The following is a 23922-nucleotide window of genomic DNA, read 5'->3' on the forward strand; positions in this document are numbered from 1 at the left end:
GGTCGTGGTATTTCACCGGGCGAGCCGGGACGATTCGCGCGAAGATATTAAAGCGGGCTCTACCACTGTTAAGATTCATTTCTCGCTCGTTTGCCACCTTATGGTAAAAAAAAACAAAATTAAGTCTTAAAATTAGTTGGTGAAAAACAAATTGTTCCTTTTTCTGTGTTAACAAGACTTCACAGCACGTTTAACATTTAGTTACGTCATGTGATGTTCAACCTTTATCCGACGTTTCGCAATTATTTTCATCGCGTTTACAAACTACACACAACTACAGCACTTCATAAAACAACTGCGGATATTGCCACAGATACTGTGATATAGGTGCATATAAAATTTGCAATGACACGCGCGATTTTAAAACACGGCGTTTGACTTTAAATCTTATAGCCATAGAAATAAAGTTGATTCTGGTTATAATAACATGCAGTTTTGATTGCTGTCATGTCCAGTACTTCTTTTAGTATTTGTTTTGACGCTAAAATTGAAGTATTGATGGAAAAAAACATAGGTCAAACTTGTTCTCCTTTTCTCGTTGTTTTACAGAATGTTCGCCTTAGTATAGTTATAAAAAACTTTGTCTTTTAGTTCGATCTCTTGCAATTTTTCAAGATGGAAATTCGTACCGAACAAACGTACAGAATACAACTTTCTTGTATAAAATCTGAATAGAAATCAATTCATTACGAATGCTGTTTCGTTGTACAATTAATATTAAAACTTCAATCCTGTTCAGTTTGCGACTTCGGGGACTTTGCGAAAGTCAAATTGCTTCCTATTGCTCAAGTCTTAAAGTTCAAAGTTACTCAACAAACTGTCTGGGTAACCCGACTAATGTAAATATACGTAATGAAGAATGTTTTCGCATAAAATACACCTGATTTCTATTTTATTATTATAATATTACTCACGCAATTTTACATAAACGTAAGTATTATATGTATATAATATGGTCATTTAAGGTACAGATAATACATAATATACAGTTATTTCATTACATAATGTGTTCAAAAGTAACTAAATATTTTTCCTACACTTTTACATTAGTAATGACTTACTTGATTTGACTTAAAGTCCCATGTCCCCGTAGTGGCGCAGAAGGCGTCCACAGTACTCTACTGTGTTCGTTTCTTGAATCAATAAAGTTCGGGCAAGCAGGTGATTAGCCCACTGTGCCCTAGACTGTACATTACATTAATAATGCTTAAGTTTAATTATACTAAATAAGCAACATTAAAGCTTTTATTAAAGTTTAATTTCAGGTCTATGTTGGGTCTTACCAGCAAATAATCTTCTCATTTAGAATCTACTGTAACGAATAAAATTTCAAAGAAATGTAATTGATATTTTAAATACAATTTAAAAAAGGTATTTAGAGAATGAGCGTTGGTAGCTCAGGCCTTTAAGCACTTAACTTGCAATCTGCAGGACGTGGGTTCGAATCCCGCCATGTACCAATGTGTTTTTCAATTTACATATGTACATTTATCCGACGTTCTTACGGAAAACATAGTGATGCAACCTGCACATATCTGAGAAGAAATTCAAAGATATGTGAGAAGTGAACCAACCTGCCCTGGGCCAGCGTGGTTGCCTATGGCCTAGTCACCCCTCACATAGGGTAGGCTGCGAGCCCCTCGATGGGGACGTGTAGCTGATGATCATGATCTAGAGAATTATAGAACAGAAAAAATACTTGGTTTTGAAAACAGTTGTGATGATTATGAAGAGTATTTAATTTTAGGCGATTCGTTGCTCGTTTGCCCCCTTTGCAAATAAAAAAAAAGTTATTTTTAATTCAAAACTCCTGTATCGTAATCGTGACTAAAAAAACTGTATTCATTAAAAAAAAACCGTCAAAACTCGCGTGTTAAAAACTATTCAAAACTTAACCCATTATGTAACTATTCAAATAATGAACAGTCGTTTTCCGACATGTAGAGCACAAATAATAAGCGGCTCATTAACCGGCGCCATGTTTTTTTTATTTTTTTTAAATTCGGTCGGCATCAGCTCGCGTGTCGTACAGCCAATGCAGAATGCACGTCATCTAAATAGTAGGGGTTATTGCTTGCTCAAGTTTTAATGCTATAGTTTTTTCTTTTTTATTACTTGTTTCGAGTTTTGTGGCACGCGATTTTATTACTTGCCTTAGTGTTTAAAACTACAGGTTAAATTTAAATTAATTAATACTAGAACTAATAGGAAATATTCTCAAATTTTACATATCCTCACATTTGTTAAATCCTAAGACAGTTACAACAAACAAAAATATTAAATTTCGTCTACGTAATGGCAATTGATCGATACAAATACAACACTAGAAAAAAAAATTATGTATAGCAACACTAACGCTACACGAGAACAAATTACCATGGATTTGATGCCGTTGCAAAAACGTTATAGTCGAAAAAAAAACATTTGAGAATGAATGACGCTTCAACGACTGCCAGCTGTTTCCTCCGCACAGCTGATCGACCGGATATTGGCTGTTAGAGAGCTGCAACTGTCCCTTTTACGCACATACACCCGTCCCTTTTGAACCTTTTAATTCTTCACCCCTCATCCCCTTAATGAGCGCGCGACTTTCAATATCAAGTGCTGTATTTACGGTTTTTTGTGACTCGTAATGATCAGAATTTATCGAGCAAATATTACGTCCTTTTAAACAAAGATTTAAGTCCTTACGAACTGTAATAACATTTTATTATAATGTGTTTAATTTTGTAGAAATAATATTAAACTTTTCTTTGAGATCTAATACGTTCCTAAATAACAGTTTTGGTAACAGTAAGATATTTTTAATTCATACATTTGAAGACCTTTGTAATAAAACAGCAAAAAAAACTGTGCTAATAACCTCCTTTGTTTATTTTACACGAGCAATTAAATAAAATCAAAACATTCAAATTTCAACTGGCAGCATAGAAATGTTAGTGATTTTCGAATTTCGAATGTACGAAACAAAAATTAATTCGAATGGAACAGGGAACGCTAAACACAGGGCCGCGGGCAGGGCCAACTGACACGTTCCAATTTTAAAACTTTAAAGCCTCGTGATTAGAATTCCGAATTCGGTTCGCTAACGATGGGGTTGTTAGAATAGTTCCATTTGTTTTTGGAACTAAGAGCCTAGCACGAAAATATTGGTAACATCATCGACAAAATTTGTATTAGATTTGTACAGCGTACGAACGTAAAGTACAACGATTAATCTCATCCAACGTTTGACATATTTTATCGATAACGTTACGAGAACGAATATCGTAAATATTCGTGAAAGACGCTTTGTACAGGAACATTTAGTCATATTAAAAAAGAGCAAGTAGGTAAAATTTAACATGGTTTTGGTTACAGAATTTTGTTATTTTTAATCGTATCCTGATATGTTTAGTATTTGAATTAACACAAAAATAGAATCAAGTTTCTTTACAAACGATTTGATTTCCCATTCATATTAAAAGAAACTTAATTATACCTCCAAAATAATACCGTTTCATTTTCTTAATGAAGAAGGGACCGCCCAGAATATTCTTTGATTCGACAATTTGGCTAATTGAAAAATATATCTCGTTCAGTTTCTTTTAATGTTTTAATTTTCTTTTCTTGTCAACGTTTCTAATAAAGGTTTGTAAATTAACAAAAAAAGATTTCAGTATCCTACGACTGAAGATAAAAGATTTATTCAAAAGAGAAATATGACTAGATCTCACGTACAAAATAAATAAGTCTAGAAAACAACGACTTCAATCTATTTGTTACAACTTAAATATTTATTGCAAATATAAAGTATTTCATACAATGTTAATGTGCGTTTCCACTGCAAGGAAGGATATAGTAGTGGAAACTCACCTTAAACAATATTAAAATTCACTAATGATGCGTAAATGTTAATCACATTCAAAGAGTGTTCATATTTGTTAGTCTCTTAAAATAAAAGTTTAGTCATGGCTTAGTTAAAACCTAATGAATTGGACGTAAAAAATCTTTATTTCCTTTTTTAATATCCACACCAGGTCTACTTCATTTACTGCCGTTCAAAAGCTTTAAAAACGCACTAAAATATAAAACTTTTCCTCACAATAAACCTTTTCAAGTTATTTCTTACGATAATTTTATCGATTTGCATTAACGTTCATGTTTATCTTTACAGGTAAGTCACCAAAAATTGAGAAGAACATTCTAGAAAAAAACCGATGAAAACCCCGACTAAGGTATATTTTAAATATATTTTTAGGATCTCTTTTACATGAAATGTCGAGTCGTATGAGATTCTTATAATATTTACTAATATTATAAATGCAATTGTATAGGTATATAGATGGATGATTGTCAGAAGGCATCTCCAAACCCGCTAAACGGATCTTGCTGAAACTTGACCTTGAAGAAGAACATACTCTGAAAGAACACATAGGCTTCTAATTATTATAAGTTTTTTAAGCGAGTTTAACTTAGAATTTACCAAATTTACAAATGCTTTTTAAATTACACAAAAACTATTTTAACTTGCTAAGTCTCTGAGGTTAATCGAGCAATTCCTTAGTGTAGATTGTCTATTAAATCTTCACTAAGGGTCGACCTTAACGAGTCTGTGGCATTGTAATGTCATTAAAGTTTAATTTACAGACGGAATGCTTCAATTAATCGAGTTATCCTTAAATCCTACGTTTTGTAATTGTAAATATTTATCTTCCAATTAGAGTCCCCTCGTATTATCATAGCTTCGTTAGTATTTCCTTTGCGCGAACTTCTTTGATGATTTCCAAGACTGAAATAAATTTTGAATACGCGTCAATTACGTATAGTGTAGAGTAACGATGTAAATATGTTGATGTTTAAAGTTATATTTTTAATTCTATTCGTATTGAATAAAGAGAAATAAACTGCTTACAGCTATTTACGGCTTTCTGAGAAAGATTTCTTCCTTTGTTACAACTTAGATTGGTTATATTGTTCTGTACGCTTCGATCTAAACATATTTAAGACTAAAAATTATGTATTTTTTCAAAGAAGTATATACTGGTATGATTTTTTATTATAAGAAAAGATTCAAGGATAAATTTATGTTACTTTGCTTGCTTATAGCGTTATGGAGATTCTTGGGACGGAAATAAGACGATATCTCGTGAATTTCCGTCAAGTAAGATAAGGCGTTTGCTTAAATAATTTTACCTCATCTATATGAATGCCTGACATTTTGTAGTAAACTTGAATTAACATATAAACATAGGAATAAGGATAAAATATTTTTAAACATATTTCAATTTTAAAGTGGCAATAGCTTAATGGTTAAGGGTACGGATTTACGATCACGAGGTCGAGGGTTCGAATCCCGCCATTCGACTATTGTCGTAAACCATATCCTAGCACAAGCATAGAGCTTAGTTGGAATGGTAAAAAGTAATATTAGTAAATTTACAAAAAAATCTGCTAATATTTTTTATATAAAAAAAAGATTATACGATTTAGATGTATTTCGCACGTATATATGTTGAATTGTATGTTAAATACATTTTTACCTCCTTTTGTGTTAAGGACCATCGATTTTCAATTCGAGACGTCATTTCGTATTCTCTGCCTGGGTGTCAGAAGTAGTCTTGTTTTTCTTATCTTACTTCTTCTTCACTTTGAAGGTATCTCTGGAACGGTTGCATGGATCTCGCTGAAATTCGGCATATGTGTAGAACATATCCTGGAACACATAGGGTATTAGTTTGTGCTTAAATTCCGCACGGACAGAATCACGGGCGATAGCTAGGTAACAAATATTTATGTTCATGAATTAAATCTTATACAAAATACAAGACTTTCATTAATTTTATTTTATTACGTTTGAAATTTGATTGAATCGAAATTGGAACTATTTCCATTAAGTCTTTATAAAGGCTTCATCAAATTCATTAAAAGGTACTTTGATGCTCGATTTCGAGTGTTCTTTAGTTAAATGGAATTTTGACTGATATATTATCGTTCCTAACGTAAATAGTAATTATATGTTTATTACGTAAATTAAATAACATATGCTTATATTGTTAAACTAGCTTTTCGCCCGCGAACCCGTCCATACAGAAATAAAAAAAATCTTAATTTGTAGCATCTGTGTTTTCCAGATTACTGTGTTGCTCTATATAGATGCCAAATTTCAGCAACATATATGCAGTCGTTTTGGATATACCTTCAAACATACATCCATCCATCCAAACATTCGCATCGCATTAGTATGATTTAATATTTAAATCAAAATTTCCTTATCAAATATCATTGGCATCGACAATTCGGCGTTAATTTCAAACTGAAATCGTTTTCTCAAATTACTAATGAAAGCAATTAATAGTTTGAGCACTTAACGTACCCCAGAGTCGGCCGTTAACGATTCTGTGAGGGGTGAAATTAATATTAAAGGATTGGATACTTTTTTACAATATTAATGCTAAGACTGTATGTCTATTTTGGGCTTTTATTATTGTACGTTATGTTGCTTATTTTTAAGGTTCAGAATTGTATGTCACTGCGTGGAATAAAAGGAGTGTTAATTGTGAAAATTGTCCAATGACACTAACAGTTTTATGAAAACAAAATCTCTATATAAAACATATCGTCATCCCTGTCATTATCTTTGATAAAATAGAGATAACAATATATTTTAAATGGGGGTTTTGATCCCAGAAGCACAGAGTAAATCAACCCTAGCTTACTATGTATTTAAACGAATAGATTATTTTTCTGAAATTATTTTGAACACATAGACTACTTATTAAGTTAATTTTAATTCGCGCGGCTGGAGTCGCGTGCGACAACTAGTATATAAATAAACAACTAATTAAACCCATCTTTAGCCTTTAATACTTGACAATTAATTATATCGTTTATATTATTAATTACTAGAGAAATTGAGTAATTAAAAACAAACACAGTACTATTATTATTACCAAAATTATAATACTTTGTTTGCAATTCGTATCCGTCACATTTCTCGTCATAATCCCGGTTTAGTTTTGTTAATGACGTCACGTTTGAATGACGTGCTCGAATCTGCGGTTGTGGTCGCACTGCGTGGTATTGCGACGTGACGTGACGTATCGTGACGTTGCAATCCATGGACACTGAAGTAGCGCCATTTATGATGTCAGTTGTTTGTAAATTACGAGCATAAGCTAGAATTTATACGTTGTTTTGTTTGTTGAAAATTGTACTTAATAATTATATTAAGAAATTCAATTAATTAGTTACCAAATCTACTTTAAAATAGACTCATAGTTTGCTTTTGAAACCAAAATCTCCATTTACAACGTATTCTTATCTCTGTTTTGTCAACGATAATGTTAGGGATGTACTCAGAAAGCCACGTTCAGTGACTCTGAGTTTTAAGTTGCTTCAGTGAGTGAGGGCTTTAAAATTTCTCCTTTCGCATTTCCAACTCTTGTCAAATAACGGACTAGAACTTGCTATCAATTTTAGATGACATTTGTAACAGCAGTAGAGTCGTGGTATACATTATTTAACATCCAGTCCCGGCATTTGCATTTCTACATTATATTGAACAACTTTTATATTTTGTCGTTCAATATTAAAAGATAAGGCGCCGGCTGCGAGAATATATATTTTTTGGTGTCTTTACGAGGGGATTTTGGGGGAGTCGTAAAAATTAAGCCCGGTCTTCCTTCGGGAATTATGCGGGAAAGTTTTCATTAAATATAGACAAGGTTCGGTGAAATGTTTTGTCGCATAATACTTAATTATCTTGTTTCGTACACTCTTCCTTTATCTATCGATAAAGTGTCTTCGCTTCGAAAAAGATTAAAAACATGTTAGATATCATTATAAAGTCGAAAAAATAACTCAATAATATACTTGAATAGCTGTATATGTGACTCCGACTGCACTAAACAAGAAAAAACTTAATTTATAGCCTATATGTTCTACCAGACTAAGTTCAGCGGCTCTGCAGATACCTTTTAACAGACATCCATCCATCTATCATCATCAGCTCACTATACGTCCCCACCGAGGGGCTCGGAGCCTACCCTAAGTTAAGGGTGATTAGGCCATAGTCAACTACGCTGGCCAAGTGCGGGTTGGTTGACTTCACACATATCTTTGAATTTCTTCTCAGATATGTGCAGGTGGCATCACGATGTTTTCCTTCACCGTAAAAACGTCGGATAAATGTAAATATGTAAATCGAAAATCGAAAAACACATTGGTACATGACGGGATTCGAACCCAGGACCTGCAGATTGCAAGTCAAGTGCTTGACCACTGAACCACCGACGCTCCGCTAATCTAAACATTCGCATTTATAATATTAGTAAGATTTTGAACAATATGTTGTAAATAAAATTGATTGTTTATTAAGAAATGAATTACAAAGGTTCAAGTTGTATAATAGCCGTTAGTCTACAGTTAGCTGCCACGCGCCATTCTCTGCTAATCCATTAGAGATCTGTCCTCGTCTACGATTGACAATCTTTCAACGTGTGCTAAATATATTCTACTACCTAATATATGTAATTTTTACACGTGGAATAATTTTGCCTTACTCAGGGTTGTTAAGTGTACTAAGTGTAGTTTTGATTTGCTAAATCTAACCTTTTTCATCATAAGTTGACAAACGAAGGCGTAACTGAATTCGCAAAAAAAATTAAGTGACCACTGCACATAGACATCTAAATTGCAGATATAGTAGGCATTTTTATTGACGAAAGAGGATATTTTCCGTTCCTCCGTAAAATCCATTTCACTATCCTTTCCTTATAAGAAAAGGACGGGAAAGAAAGAGGACTTAAGTTAGTTCTCTGGTACGTACACTCATCAGATTAAACGCGTAATTTCTTCCACTTTACGTATGTCTTCTGTGTGGTCGTGGTATTTCATCACGCGAGCATTTATGCAACAGATTTTACTCCTATCTACTACTCTAAGAATCTCTCTTACTCCCACATCGTTCCTTAGCTTTTAGTTCAACAGCATTTGTGTAGCTTTTTCATCAATAAATATGGTAATAAGTTTTTATAGAATAATATAAACAAAACGATGAAATTTACTATACCTTAGGGAAGCTATACGTTATTATAAACTGATATAAAAGAGAAGATAAAGAGACAATTCAAATTTTACATACTAACTCTTCATATACGAGGTACGAGGACGCACGTCTGCAAACGTATTCAATATAATATATTCATTCCGTTGACTGTACTTTCCTAAATCTCCCATACTACACTCCGCATACATTTCTCCGGGGCTGGGTAATTTTATTACAAATTCATATCAAGTTTTCCTTTATTCAAAGGCTCGAGCGAGACTTTTTGCGCGATAGGACCCCCCGGAACCGCAGTAGCATTAACTTATTACGTGACGTCATAAAATGCTGCCAGTATGTATTTTAGTAATTTTATAACCTCCAAACTGATAAAGGATAATATGGCAATTATTTTATTTTATAAAAGATGCGACGAATTTAAAAAAAAAAGTTTTTTTTTTGTGTTTCCAAATTTAAACCTTTTTTAAACATTTGTATTTATACTTTTTAAATTAATTAAATTTATAGAATTTAAATTTAGAACACATCAACTAATTTTGTAAATAAAAAATATATTATTTTGTCTTATTAATATAATAAATTATTCTATTTATGAATATTTAATCATTAAATGTAGGTTTATGTTTAGGTTTTGTTAACGTAAATTGTATAGTTTTTAAAATTTAGTACAACTAAAGAAAACAATAATGTCTAGGAGGTGATATGTTCTCATGAATTTTAACGCTAACGCGGTTAGCCGCTATCTGAATAATGCACGTGTCGACACAGGATAGGGTTGCCACAAGAAAAATAATTTATAAAATTGTTTTTCTAACAAATATTTCAATTTCTATTTGAAGCATTAGTTTAGCTAGTCTTTGTAATTATATACAAATGAGTAATCTGTAAATAAATAATTGTTGGTTACTGTGAAAGTGTTTTAATAATTTAATTTGAGTTATTACTGCAATCAATGTCGTTAAGTGAGACCCTTAGTATAGATCTAGTATGAGTATTGACTGGGACAATAACGACGCTTAATGCTACTGTTAAAGATTTAAATTCTCTATAAAATATTTTTAAATTAAGGCAGATACCTTGATTTTTTAAATTACTAATTATAAACCAATTAAAGTAATTTATAAAAAATATATGTCGTAGTTATTGACAACCCTATATCCACAGTATAGGGAATCAATAAAGCGTTCTTCGATGCCGTCACTATATTGCCAGGTTTTATTATAAAAATGAAATTGTTAAATCTAAAATATTAAACTATTTTCCTTGCTATAGCTTTATCAACCTTTAAAGCAGAGCCTGTTACCTACCTTTAGCAGCGTCTATGTTACTTACCTTTTGTATTTTTTCTTAACTTTTAGCGTTCATAAAATAAACGGTAAAACTAAAACTTGTCAAGATAAAGTTCTATATTGCTTCATCTTAACGGGACTACATAATAATACATAATAAAATTTTGAAAATCCCAACTTTAGAAATTGCTAATTTTAAAAATTATATTTTTCATTGATCAATAGCTAATGAAGGCTGTCGCCCGCGACTCCGTCCGTGCGGATTTAAAAAACCTAATGGTTTCAGCAATATCTATGCAGCCTTTCTGGAGGTACCTAAAAACAAGCATCCACCCATCCATCCGTCTAAACATTCGCATTTTTAATATTAGTAAGATTAGGAATTAGAAAGGTTAAATCACAGACTTTAAATCATCTCCTCAGTTATAATAAAAGTCACGAGACACCTAATCATTTTTAATACTTTGAGACTAACCCGTAGTGTAGTAACTTTCGTTTGAACAAAACACATCTTCTAAGAAAATAATCCGGAACTTGCGGGCCCCAGACGAACTGTGTTCCACTGAAATGCACTACTAAAATTGTCCTCACGTGTTTGATATATTACCTACCGGTAGGTAATTTTTAGAACTACGGAATACATCTTGTAATACGCAAATATAATCCTTATGCTCTTACAATAGTGTTTATATTTGTTTATATGTCATCGAAGTATTCCGTCAAAATATTTAAACGTAAACGCATGTGGCAGTGATATATGAAACTCTTAAAATATCTAATAGAGAACTTTAATGTATTTCACTACTCATTTAGTACGCAAAATTACTGGAACATTGTTTGTACAGTAAATTGAACGTCAAACATAATTCTTAAGACATTACTAATTAGTACTTTGATTTGTATTTTATACTAGCTGTCGCCCTTGACAAAAAAAAAACATTAGTCTATGTGTTCTTTCAGACTATGTTCTATATGTATGCCAAATTTCCTTCAGATTCGTTCAGTCGTTCTGGAAATACCTTCAAACATCCATCCATCTATCTAAACATTCGCATTTATCATTTTAGTACGATATATAAGTAAGACACTAAGAAGTCTTAAAGTACCTGTTTTTCTTCTTTAGTCTACTTCTGTCTACCCCATTACAGACAATAAGCGAGAAATTTACATAAAATAACTATTCTATGACAAATGCTACGTTTTAGTAATATTTTATTTAGCGCCATCTATTATATTAAAAGAATATTAAACTGACATTCCTCTGGGTTACCCTAATATAAGCGTTCATTCCACCTTCACGTCAATACTGGATGACCATAATTCCAAGACGTCTTTGCCCCTCTCTTCCCATGTTTCAATTTATCGTTCCTAAAACAAACGAAAATCCACCTTAAGACGTTATGATAACCATTACTTTCCCGTGTACAAATATTTTTATTTATGACTGTAGATCACCTTTGGGGTTTGGTAAGCCTTCGGACCTGCAAGCTATTATTGGGGTCTCGAATAAAGATGGGAATTTCACTCGAACTTCTAATTTGAGAAGAATGTATTTATTTTGCAATAGAAGTTTTGTTTAGGGAATAAAATGTCTTAAGACCCAAAGACTATTTGCAGTAATACATCTTGTAATTTCCGTTTGTAACCTCAATGGGCCGAGGCTATCGATTACGTCGTCTGACCATATATCTTTGTCCCTTGTGCACGTCAAAGCGCACTATATTGACTACACAATTAATAGTACATTGTAAGCCTAGCGCCTGACCTCAATTAAATCTCACTAATATTATACCTAAATATATATAAAAGAAAGTCGTGTTAATTACACTATTTATAACTCAAGAATGATTACACCGATATGGCTGAAAATTGGTGAGGAGGTAGCTTAGAGCCAGGAGACGGACATAGGATACTAGTTTTTTCATTTTTTTTTGTTCGAATTTATGCCTTGAAGAGTTGCTTTCTATTTAAGTTACTAATATTATAAATACGAAAGTTTAGATGGATGTGATGTGGAAAGGCGGGTGGGATACACAAATTATTTTTTTTATATATCCACGCTGACGGAGTCGCGGGCGACAGCTAGTATATTATAAATACAAATTTTTGGATGGTTGGATGGATAAAGGACGTTTTTAAAGTCATCTCCACGCCACGTCACTTACAGTTTAAGTAGAGTCCGAGATTGTATCGTTGTGTGATCATTTCTATCGGCTATCACGCACATAGTTCAATATCTTTATTAGTTGTCATCGTTTCGCATGCAGTGCACAAACGATGACGTCATAACGACTTTAACGCAGCAGTTTGCATCCGTCACAATACTAGATGCTGTAGGGTTGTCACTTAATAGGAAATATATCTTGAATTTTACCGTAGCGTTCTACACTGAAACATCATATAAAAAACTTTTCATTCTTAATAAAAAAAACTATATAATTTGTTTTAGTTAAAGTGTTTGGCCATAAATTACAATATTTTAAATGAATCTCAGGATTTCCATATCTATAGATATGGAAATTAATTACTTATGTGTTATAATAATTCTTTGAAGAAAACAATTTAATATTACACACTTTTAATACTTTTTGAATAATGAATTTATGTCATTTTTGGCAACCCTACAATCGATGTATGCATTGCCAAACTATCTATACAGAGCTGCAGCAATAGGCTTTCAGTGATATATTGCTAGGCGTTTATGTATCGATCTAGACTGTTATTCAAAATAACCTTCGCGTCATATTGTAAAGAATGAAATTCACTTTCCAAGTTCCATTTATTTCCATGAGTATTGATGAAATATATCTGATTAGTTATCAAACTAAAATATTTATATTTTGATTATTTTGACACTTTGTCATTAATATTAACAATGTAAATATTTAATTCCCTCGGTACATAATGTCTAATTAGAGTACCTTCGAAATTAAACACCAAATTATAGCTATAATTTAAAATCAGCAACCATCACAATTATCTAAACTTAGTAGCATCACCTAAACTGTAAGACCCTACCATTGGACACGGCCATTCACCTCATCTCCCCTCAAATACCAACTAAATAGGGAACCAAAATAAATTCCCACCCTCACCCTAATTCGAATCAACGTGAAATATCCCCTTACTTCACCCTACGCGTTGCTATAGCAACCCTCCACCCTCGATGCATCGAACCCCGTAAACATTTCAAATACTGCAGTTTTAGGTTCCCAGACGGCGCGCTTTTAATGTTTTTGGAGCCGCCAGTCTTTTATTGGGTAGTACGATTGCTTTCGCAAACAATGAATAAAGTGTCTGCTCTTTAACACTGAATGGTTCTTAGTTTTTTAAATCTTAGATTATTCGTCATTTATATAAATAATATTTTATATTTAGTGTTGTAGGTATGAGAATAATCTGTGAAATTTTACAAGAATGACTTATTTTAAAATAATGTTCCTTTTTATTATTTTATTATATTTCTAACATTGAATGTTTGTTGTTTCAGGGATGCCGGTTTCCTGAAGATGGCCTCGCGCACCCCGTCCCTTGAGTCGCTGCCCGGTGCCAACTCTATAGGTTCCCTTGAGCGTGGCTCCCTGTCCCCCCTCACTCTGAGCGGCTCGTCGCCTCCCGCGAGCGACTCCGCCGTATGTGACCTCCGCGAATTCGACGGACTCGACACGACCTGCGCTATCTGCCGAGAGACATTTGTCGACCCCAAAGTACTCAACTGCTTCCACACCTTTTGCCGGGGCTGCCTCGAGCGAGAACAGACGCACCCCGAGAAGGTCACTTGCGTAACGTGCCGCGTCGACAGCCTACTCCCTGCTGCAGGAGTTCCAGGACTGCTTACTAACCTTGTCATCGCCGCTGCGGTCGAACAGGACGCCGATCTCCTACCGACAGCGAGACAGACAAGCTCGCCTTCGGCTCGTTGCACGGGCTGCAAATCTAAAGACTTAGACGCCGTAGCTCGCTGCGTCGACTGTGCTAACTTCTTGTGCCCTAACTGCGTCATGGCACACCAATTCATGCATTGCTTCGAGAGCCACCGGGTCCTCAACTTCACGGACCTAAAAGACGACAAGGGGGGTATTCTTGGATCTACAATAATGACAAGCGGGGACAAGACAGCTTTCTGCCCGAGACATAAAAATGATATTTTAAAATACTTCTGCCGCTCATGCTCAGTGCCAGTATGTAAAGAATGTACTCTTATCGAACATCCAGCTACGCTACACGACTGCGAACATTTAGCCGACGCTGGACCTAAGCAATTGGAGCTCATGCAGCAGTCTATCAATGAAGCGAAAACGCGTGCTACTGAGATAAGGCACGTTGTGAAAACAGTGGAACATGCCGCTGGAAAACTTCAAGTTCAGTACCATAAAGCTCAAAATGAAATTAATGATACCTTCCAATTCTACCGTTCTATGCTTGAAGAGCGGAAGCAAGAGTTGTTAAAAGAACTCGAAAGTGTATTCTCGACGAAACAAATAGCATTGACTGTGGTGGGACAAAAGGCTCAGGAGACGGTTGACAAAATTTACCAGACGTGTGACTTTGTGGAGCGACTGACGAAATGCGCTAACATCGCTGAAATTTTGATGTTCAAAAAATTATTAGATAGTAAACTACAAACACTTATGAGTTCAAACCCGGAACAGAGCGTACAAACAGCATGTGAACTTGAATTTGTTTCAAACTATCAAGCCATTCAAGTTGGAGTACGAAACACTTTCGGATACGTCCGTTCCAGCTCCGAAGCAAATATTGGTCCATCCAAGCAACCGCCGATTGCGCGCCCAACGAATGGCTCTTTATTGAATGGAGGGTCATCTTCTAGCAGCAGCAGCGTGAATGGAAGTTCTGGAAGTTTGAACGGAGGAATTCATCTACCAACAGGACTGAACGGTGTCCTCGATCGTCCTTACACTAACGGATTACTTGGCCCTACGAGCCAATCGACGTCACCTTTCGAATCAAACATTATTTCAAAACGATTCAACAGCCCAAACAGTCTTGGGCCTTTCTCTTCTGCGATCGGAGATATCAATCTTAACGGGATCAACCCATACGAGAAATGGTCTAATGGCGGTTGCGACACACTTTTCCCTCCTACCACCGCCGATCCTTACTCTCTATCAAACACTCCACACAACGATCCCATACTTGATTTGACAAGCAAACTTATTTCGACTGCGATTTTCCCGCCGAAGTCACAAATTAAAAGACAAAAGATGATTTATCACTGCAAATTTGGGGAATTCGGAGTCATGGAGGGTCAGTTCACTGAACCAAGCGGCGTAGCTGTAAACGCCCAAAATGACATCATTGTTGCTGATACCAATAATCATCGCATTCAGATATTCGACAAAGAAGGCCGATTTAAATTCCAATTCGGTGAATGTGGAAAACGGGACGGTCAACTTCTTTACCCAAATAGAGTGGCCGTGGTGCGTACATCTGGAGATATCATTGTCACAGAAAGATCACCGACACATCAGATTCAAATATACAATCAATACGGTCAATTCGTTCGTAAATTCGGTGCGAACATCCTTCAACACCCTCGAGGCGTGACAGTCGACAACAAAGGTCGCATCGTTGTCGTCGAGTGCAAAGTTATGCGCGTCATTATATTCGACCAAGTCGGCAACGTTCTACAGAAATTCGGATGCTCAAAACACCTTGAATTCCCCAACGGAGTGGTGGTGAACGATAAACAGGAAATTTTCATTAGTGACAACCGCGCGCATTGCGTTAAAGTTTTCAACTATGAAGGTATTTACTTGAGACAGATCGGAGGCGAGGGAGTAACCAATTACCCGATTGGAGTTGGCATAAATGCGTCAGGAGAGATTTTAATAGCCGACAACCATAACAACTTCAACTTGACAATATTCACTCAGGAAGGACAACTAGTTTCGGCGTTGGAGAGTAAAGTGAAACACGCTCAATGTTTCGATGTAGCGCTCATGGACGATGGTTCCGTCGTGCTGGCCAGCAAGGATTATCGTCTCTACATATATCGCTACGTTCAAGTGCCGCCCATAGGCATGTGAACTACCCGTCCTTACAGGAGATACGAATCCGGCAAAAACAAAACCAAAAAAAAGCTACCATCAAAATCGTAATGTTCACATAATTGATGTTAATAACAGTTCTGGCAATGTGTGTCAATTTTTGATTAGTCGAAGTGGCGTTCCCGGGTGATTTCAAATGGAACTTGTCTTTTGTAAGTGCGTGTGTTGCAGCTGTCTCGATGTGATCAAACAAAATGATGGAATTCCTTAACGTACACTTGACAAGATATCTCTGTATGCATTATTTCAAAACGAAACTGTATTGAGATTAGTTGTAGTATTTGACGTTGTTATTCGAGTATCTATTTCGTATCGAGAAAAGAGATTACTAGGTCGGATATCGGCACGCCAACTGTTCTCAACCCTTATCATTTTTTTTGATCTATTGAATAATATTTTTTCATATCCCATGTCGTTAAATAAGGGACGAATATTAAGGGCATTTGTATTATTTAGCCCATTTGTTGGACCAATATTTTAACTATTAATACTTAAAAATTGTTAGGTGTTAAGCGTGTGATTTTATCGTAATAAGAGAGCATCGAGCGGTATTGTTGTTAGTGGTAAGGTTCTTCGGCACAATGGCACTTCCTGTTTTTAATTAGCACTTATTCTGTGTCGATGGAAATATGATTATGAAAGTAAATAAGAAGTTGTTACATTATTATTAGATAAGTGTTAAATTGATTGAGCTGATATGGACAATGTTTAGTTACTGCCCTCTTTAAATGTAGTTACAAAAAGTCTAGGGATATGTGATGTTAAGGGTTTTATCAATGACAAAGTTGACTGCGGCGTTTCTTGATTACTTGCATCAGTAACTCTCATAGCATCTACTAAAAGACTTACTGATGCAGTCAAAACAAATTTAAATTCAGCATCACCAGGTGGCGCGAATGATCTAAAATTCCAAACTATTGATAGTCTCTGACTTTACCTCGAGTATTAACAAAGCCTTCTACATTATTGTTTAATTTTACGTTATTTTTTTAGTTATTTAATCGGCTGTATTTGCTGTCTTCAACAGCCTATGTCCTGACGTCGTCGTTACCGCCTAGTCACTGAGAACCCACGGACCCGTAAATTCCGCGTCCCGTTGTTTTTTTCTTTAACAAATAGTAACATTTGGTTGATAATAATATTATTGTTCGTTGTGTAGACATGTAGTGTTGGTTTGAGTTCGTAGCATTCGGCCACAATAGTATCTCGTAGAGCACTTAGAAAATGTTCGTCGACGCTAGATTTTTTACTTTTATTGCATTTCATAATTTTGCCGACATTCTGGCGGAATGTAGAAGCATTATTATGCGAATTAGTTGTTCGCTTTTTACTTACTGGAGTGCTGTAACTTGCTCTATATACAAAATAATTATACAATTTGTTATTCTGGTAAGATATTTTTATACGAAAAAAAACAACAATTATTATTATTATTTTTGTAGTAGTAGCATATACGGTGCATGTGTATTGTTTATCTTATTTGTATTACGCTCTTTTTTTATTACATTACCGTGTGTTTGTGTGTTAGCAGAATTATTTTAGTTCGATTTCTTTTAGTTTTGATTTTCTTAGTTAATAATGGTTTTTAGTGTTTTTTTTTATTACTGAATCTATGACAATAATGAGATCTGATGCGATCCTTAATAACTGGATTGATGATTCGTTTTTTTAATTAGTTATTGATCTGCATTACTTAATATTTAGGTTTACGCTTTACGATTCGGTGATATTCTTTATGTTTTTGATTCGACTGTATGTTTTTTTTCTATTTTACATTGAAGCCACGTCTTCAGATGATCGCAGCTCTTTGCACTGTTGTTCAACCGCAATACCTGTTTGACATGTGCCATAAAACCATGTTGTGATTTAATAAGTGATATTTAGTGTTGTTTGTAAATATGTACCATACTCTACTGATTAATACATTATTCATAGGTTATCTAAACCCTTTGTGAACGTCATCCTTTTTACTAATAGAGCAAGTTTTAGTTAACAACAAAAGTGAACTTAAAATTGGACCATAACTGTCCTATTTTTTTATATTTCTATGTTTTGTTAACTATCTTGCACTTATCCCCATTGTAGCATTTGATGTTTTGATGACTTAACTTTTATAATTTGCATTCCACGGTGCATTCAGTCTGCCGCGTCATCAAGACGTGTCTTCGATCCAGTAGTCGAGTACAGGTCGTAAATATCCACTAGATTAGGTGAAATAGAACGTATCATCCAATCTTTAGAGTCTAAATTTCAGTGATTCATCACCAATGATTTTATTATTATAGACTGCCCTGTTCCTAATAAATTGTAACATTTCCTAAGATCGGATGTTTGTGTTGTATTACATTTAATCTACTGCGAATTTAAAGTAAGTCGCTTTAAGATTTGTTTTGCAATTTGTCGTAAACATAACTCTGATCAGTTCTGTGTATCGAATCAACAAAACTGAAATCAATGATTTCTAAACATCTAAAATATCTGGTATATTCCAAAGTTGATTCGATTCATTTAACTGATACAGAACAGCAAAATTATGGAGATTCAAAATAGTTTAGAAATTTTTTATATCGTGAAAATTTAATTGATTGAAAATTCCAAAAAGATTGACAACTTTATTATATTGCTTACAATATTTTCCTGTAATTTTATTGTGATTTTCAATAGTTAAGTTTTTTCGATACCATTACATACGCTTTTACGTAACAGAGATCGATCTAACGTATTATATTTATATTAAGTATAGATTAATGGAAAAACTTTTTACAATAAGATTTGCAAATTGTGACAACTATTCACGTTAATGTAAAAAATGTTATTTGTCAAAATGCTTAATGATTTCTTTTTTAACTGATTCTGACAATAATGAGTTCCATTTCATTTAAATTTAAATTGTTTAAGTTTCATTTATATCCTTAATTTTGATTCTATTAAATAGTCTTGATTAATTTTTTGTGTTTTTTGCATAATACAGGTGTAAGATTTTTTTTTGTACGAGAACTTATTTCATTCTTAAATTGCATTTCTAAAGCTTGAGGACTGATTAAATTTGAAACAATGTTTTTCTCTTTATAATATATTTTGTCGATGTTTGTTGTTATAATTATTATATTTTTTTTTAATTATTTGTATAAACAATTGTTCTTTAAATTAATGTACATCGTTTTGTTTTGAATTATTTTTGTTGTATAATTGCTTTTTTTTATAATAATACCAGTTCATTGCAGTTTTACAGTGTGTTTTATTTTTTTTGCGTTTTCTTTCATTTTGCCCGAGTAGCGCTTCTGGTAGACCATAGATCCTCGATCGTCATTAGTTTAGCAAATCTAAAATAATGGCCGATTGATGAAAATCTTTGTTTGTGTCAAAGGATTCTACTTCCTATAAGAAACAGTTTGTGCCTTATCATGTTTACTATAAAAATCTTTGTCAATGAAAATAATTTCAAAATAAATTTTAATCGCATCCGCTTTCATACAATCCAAAAAAAAATTGCTTACATAAATCCTTTGACACAAACATGTCCTGCAAAAATGGTGATAGACGAGTGTGTGTTTGTGTGAGTATTTTTTTATAAGAGTTCATTAAAACAGTTGGTGTTGGGAACAAAAGTTGGCAAGGATCGTAAGTATCGCTTTATTAGTGTTGTCACGCAAATAGTTACTAGCAACATCTACACCAGAATCATAATAGTTCTACACAACTAATGAACACAAAATTATTGTACAGACATTAAAAAATTAACTAACAATATTATATGATTGACCTGTAGAATGGGTCCAGTGATCTCAGTGCGGTAGGCGGTAATATTCCAATTCTATAATAATTTTCACTACACAGAGAAACATACTCTTATGAATATAGCCTATAATCTTCGTAATAAGGTCTATTTATATTCTTAAATAAGTGAGAATTGAATCCCTTTTAAGATTTACTTTTTTTATGGGAACTTAACTGATAAATTCCGGGATCAATCTCGGTTATCTTCAGCTCCGCTTTCAAAGATATCGGATGAATCGCTATTCAATAAACCACTACTTCCAAGTCAATTACTATAGGGAACATTTTAATACTAACTAGCACCTATTAGTAAAGTAAGCTCCCATTAGGCTTACATGAAAACTTTATAATTTTATACTGAGCAAATTTTCCTAAGACTAAAAATAAGATTCCAATAACAAAGAGTTTTCAATCAGTTTCAAAAAAAAAACTTTTTAATACAACATTCGAACCATTCATATCCATTTCATTAGATAAATGCTGCTGATCTTTTAAATTTTACATATTAAATACCTTTTTAATTTTGGTCCTTCTATAAATCGCGTTACCGAATTTTAATATTACCAAAATTAAAAAAAAAACATCATAAAATTGACAGTATTGTGGTCTGCAATGATCATTGATGAAATTTCAAGCTTTTGACATCATCAGTTCAACATCATTTGAAATATGCATTTCATTCGCATAAAATCTTAATAAAAATTCCCAGGAAGTGTGTAGAAAACGTTGTATATATTTTAGATTTACGATGTTGGTAGCATTAGTATGTAGATGTTAAGGAAAGCCGGGATGTGTAAGAGTTGGCAAAGAATGATATAATTTTTATTCACGTGGTGTAAGTAAAGTGAGATTGTGTATTTTTATAAAGTAAATTTCGAGGTTGAATGATGATTAAATAAAAAAAAATTCTAAAATGTTAACTAGGCCTGAGGGTTTATTGTTGGAAAGTGGTTGAGGAATTAGAAAATGGAACGTAGATAACGAACCGTTATTCAATATACCATTGCTGTAACTTAATCGTTTATTTTAATCGATAACTATAAATATTGTTTCAAATCATTATAATAACGGTTAAAAAATCACCTGTTAATGTATTCATCATGATAAAATATATTGAAGTCAGCTTGTCAAATTGTATGTGGTTGACAATTTGTCATTTATATATTGTGAAGTAGAGTCGTTGAATTTTTGTAATAAATTAAAACGATAAATTTAATTGATGTTTGTAAATACGATTGTCGATTAAACGTCGAATTAGAGACGAATTACTTAACACACCGCGGTATAATCGTGCTGTCGTTACTCCGCGGTAAGATTGTATTGTCGATATCCCGCGGTACGACAAATAGAGCAGGGTCACGCCAGTACGTTTTATGTCTCATAAACCATATATGTCGGTGATTTTTGATTGTATATGTAATATATATAAATCGCCGCAATCGATAACAATTGCTCAGGAATTGTATTGATTTTCTTGTATTATGTATTTTGATAATTTAAGATATTTTTGATTATTGCTTTTACAGAAATATATTATAAAGCTGCGAAGTTTGTATCGTTGTTAAATTTCATTGATTCGCTGATTGTAATAATTTACGATATATTGCACAGAATGTTGGTATTTCACATGATTTTTTGAGATATTTTTCTTAAACGAAATGCTGATAATTTTATTGCATTTGACTGAGTTGAGTTCGGAGGGAATTTCCAAATTCGACCTAGTGTAAGGGATGTAGGCTTAAGTGGAGCTATAGGAAGCCGAAGAGTTTCGTTTTATGGCTAATGACCTCGTCTCCTGAACACAAAGGGTCAACAATGAGATTGTTAAAGTTAAGATGAGAATTAAAAGCACATATAAGCACAAACCATCCATCCTCAAAGATTACTACGCTGTACATTTTTAAATTTAAATCACGTTTGAATTTATCATACATTTTATTATAAAAAAAATATTTTAATATCGCTTATGTTAGTTGAGAAGTTTGCAAATAATAGTATTTATTTTCCCAATGATGAATAATTTTCTAATGACGATGTTTTTGGAGTTCTTTAGGTGTTTTATATGGTACGGATTCTACTTACATATTAAATTAAGATTTAAAGATATGCTCTCACTGATTATCCTATACGTTACTTTTATCTATTATAATATAAAGGCATTTTATAGTTCTTATGAACCATTTTTCTGTACGAACCGCATCACTTCACTTGTGAATTAGTCTTTGATAAAAGAAGACAAACGGACGTATAGATTAATGTTAGTAATACATTTATAATTTCATCAGGAGTGTTAGATTCATGTGTAAATCGTAAGGTGTGTGATTTTAGTTAATTGTAAAATTTTACGCGCGGAAAGATTCCAAATATAGTTGGTATAGCTAAATGACATATCAAAGTAAAGTTTCTAATTATAAAAAAAAATGTTGGTTTGAGTCGTAAGGGGAATGGTTAGTGATGTTGATGTGATGGGAAGGGGAATGTATTTTACGTTAAGCCACACGACAATACTGACACAAGTTTGGAATATTCATATGTTAAAAAGATTAAAAATATTTAATAGTAAATAGTTTCTTCAGGAACATGACATATCATCCACTTAGTGGTGTCATTGAGGAAATAGATTAAATTTCTATAGGAAATTTGAAAGTTTACGTTTGAGATTTTGAGGTTAGGTAAAATTTAAATACGATGGAAAAGAATGGATAATGTTTAAGCGTAAATTTGGAATCTTTCTTAGTAAGCTAGTCACCAATGGATATGCTTTTAAGTGTTCTAAATGTTATATACAGTACGCATTAAGTCTAACCTTAATTAGTTTGTAACGCTTGAATTGTCCACACACAAATCGATTTTACACATTCAAGTAATGCCATCCTGCCAGTTTTAAGAACACAATGCTTATGAATAAATTTTTAATTATATCCTACTTAGTGTACGAAGTAGCGTGTATTTTTAGACATCGCATTGTGTATGTTAGACTAGTAATAAGGTACACTTTGAGCTTCGAACGTTCTATCACGAATATTTTTTACTGAATGTAAAGTTAATGTTGACATCATCTTCTGTGCTGTTCTATCATTGTAGAGTAAGACTTGAGCTGTAGTCTGCTTCTATATCGACCATCTTAAGGTACTATTCCACTAGATGTTCGCTGAACTTTAAGCGTATGCACTATGTAAATAAGGCCAGTCATTAGAGTAATGACAATTGAATTTCTAATATAAATATTAACTACTGAGACACCATATTGTGCCGTGGCCTTAAATGTAAAGGATAATTTAAAATCCTTTTATGAATATGAAAACTCTAATTTCAATATGTACAGACTTACTGAGTTACAATGAAAGAATCATACAATTATCGTATAAGAGCTGCTTGATCCTGTACGTTGAGAGTTGCAACGTATATACGTAGATTAGATGTTACAGTAGTATTCTATGTAGGTACGCTTTAACTATTCTACTATCTTTGGGTAATTGTTGATTAAAATTATTTCAATTCGTGCATATCTCCCACAGATTTGATACTGTTACCTACATTAGTTAAACTGAGACTGTTCAAATTGTACTCTATCGAGTTTTCTCTAAGGGAAAGGGCTATTTTAGCAGATATTTTTGATACAATGAAGATGATTGGAGGGAATCACGATTTGTAGATAAACTTTGATGTGGTCGGTGAAACTCGATCGAACCAGGCGAGTGTTGCCACTCTTGTGTGGATACATTAAATGTTACTGTAA

General features: G+C 33.5%; 1 protein-coding gene across 3 annotated transcripts in view; it reads left to right on the forward strand.

Annotated features, from left to right (window-relative positions):
* The window catches only part of brat (tripartite motif-containing protein brain tumor), a 128394-nt gene extending 111901 nt beyond the window's left edge, over positions 1-16493 (forward strand). For all 3 annotated transcript variants that reach the window (XM_013316116.1, XM_013316117.1, XM_013316115.1), the window contains one exon: positions 13826-16493. In XM_013316116.1, the coding sequence (XP_013171570.1) occupies positions 13845-16385 (2541 nt within the window). In that variant the 5' untranslated portion in view covers positions 13826-13844 and the 3' untranslated portion in view covers positions 16386-16493. The remainder of the gene's footprint in view (positions 1-13825) is intronic.
* The last annotated feature ends 7429 nt before the right edge of the window (positions 16494-23922 follow it).

This window comes from Papilio xuthus, unplaced genomic scaffold (assembly GCF_000836235.2).
Source record: "Papilio xuthus unplaced genomic scaffold, Pxut_1.1 DF826949.1, whole genome shotgun sequence".
NCBI classification, from domain to species: domain Eukaryota; kingdom Metazoa; phylum Arthropoda; class Insecta; order Lepidoptera; family Papilionidae; genus Papilio; species Papilio xuthus.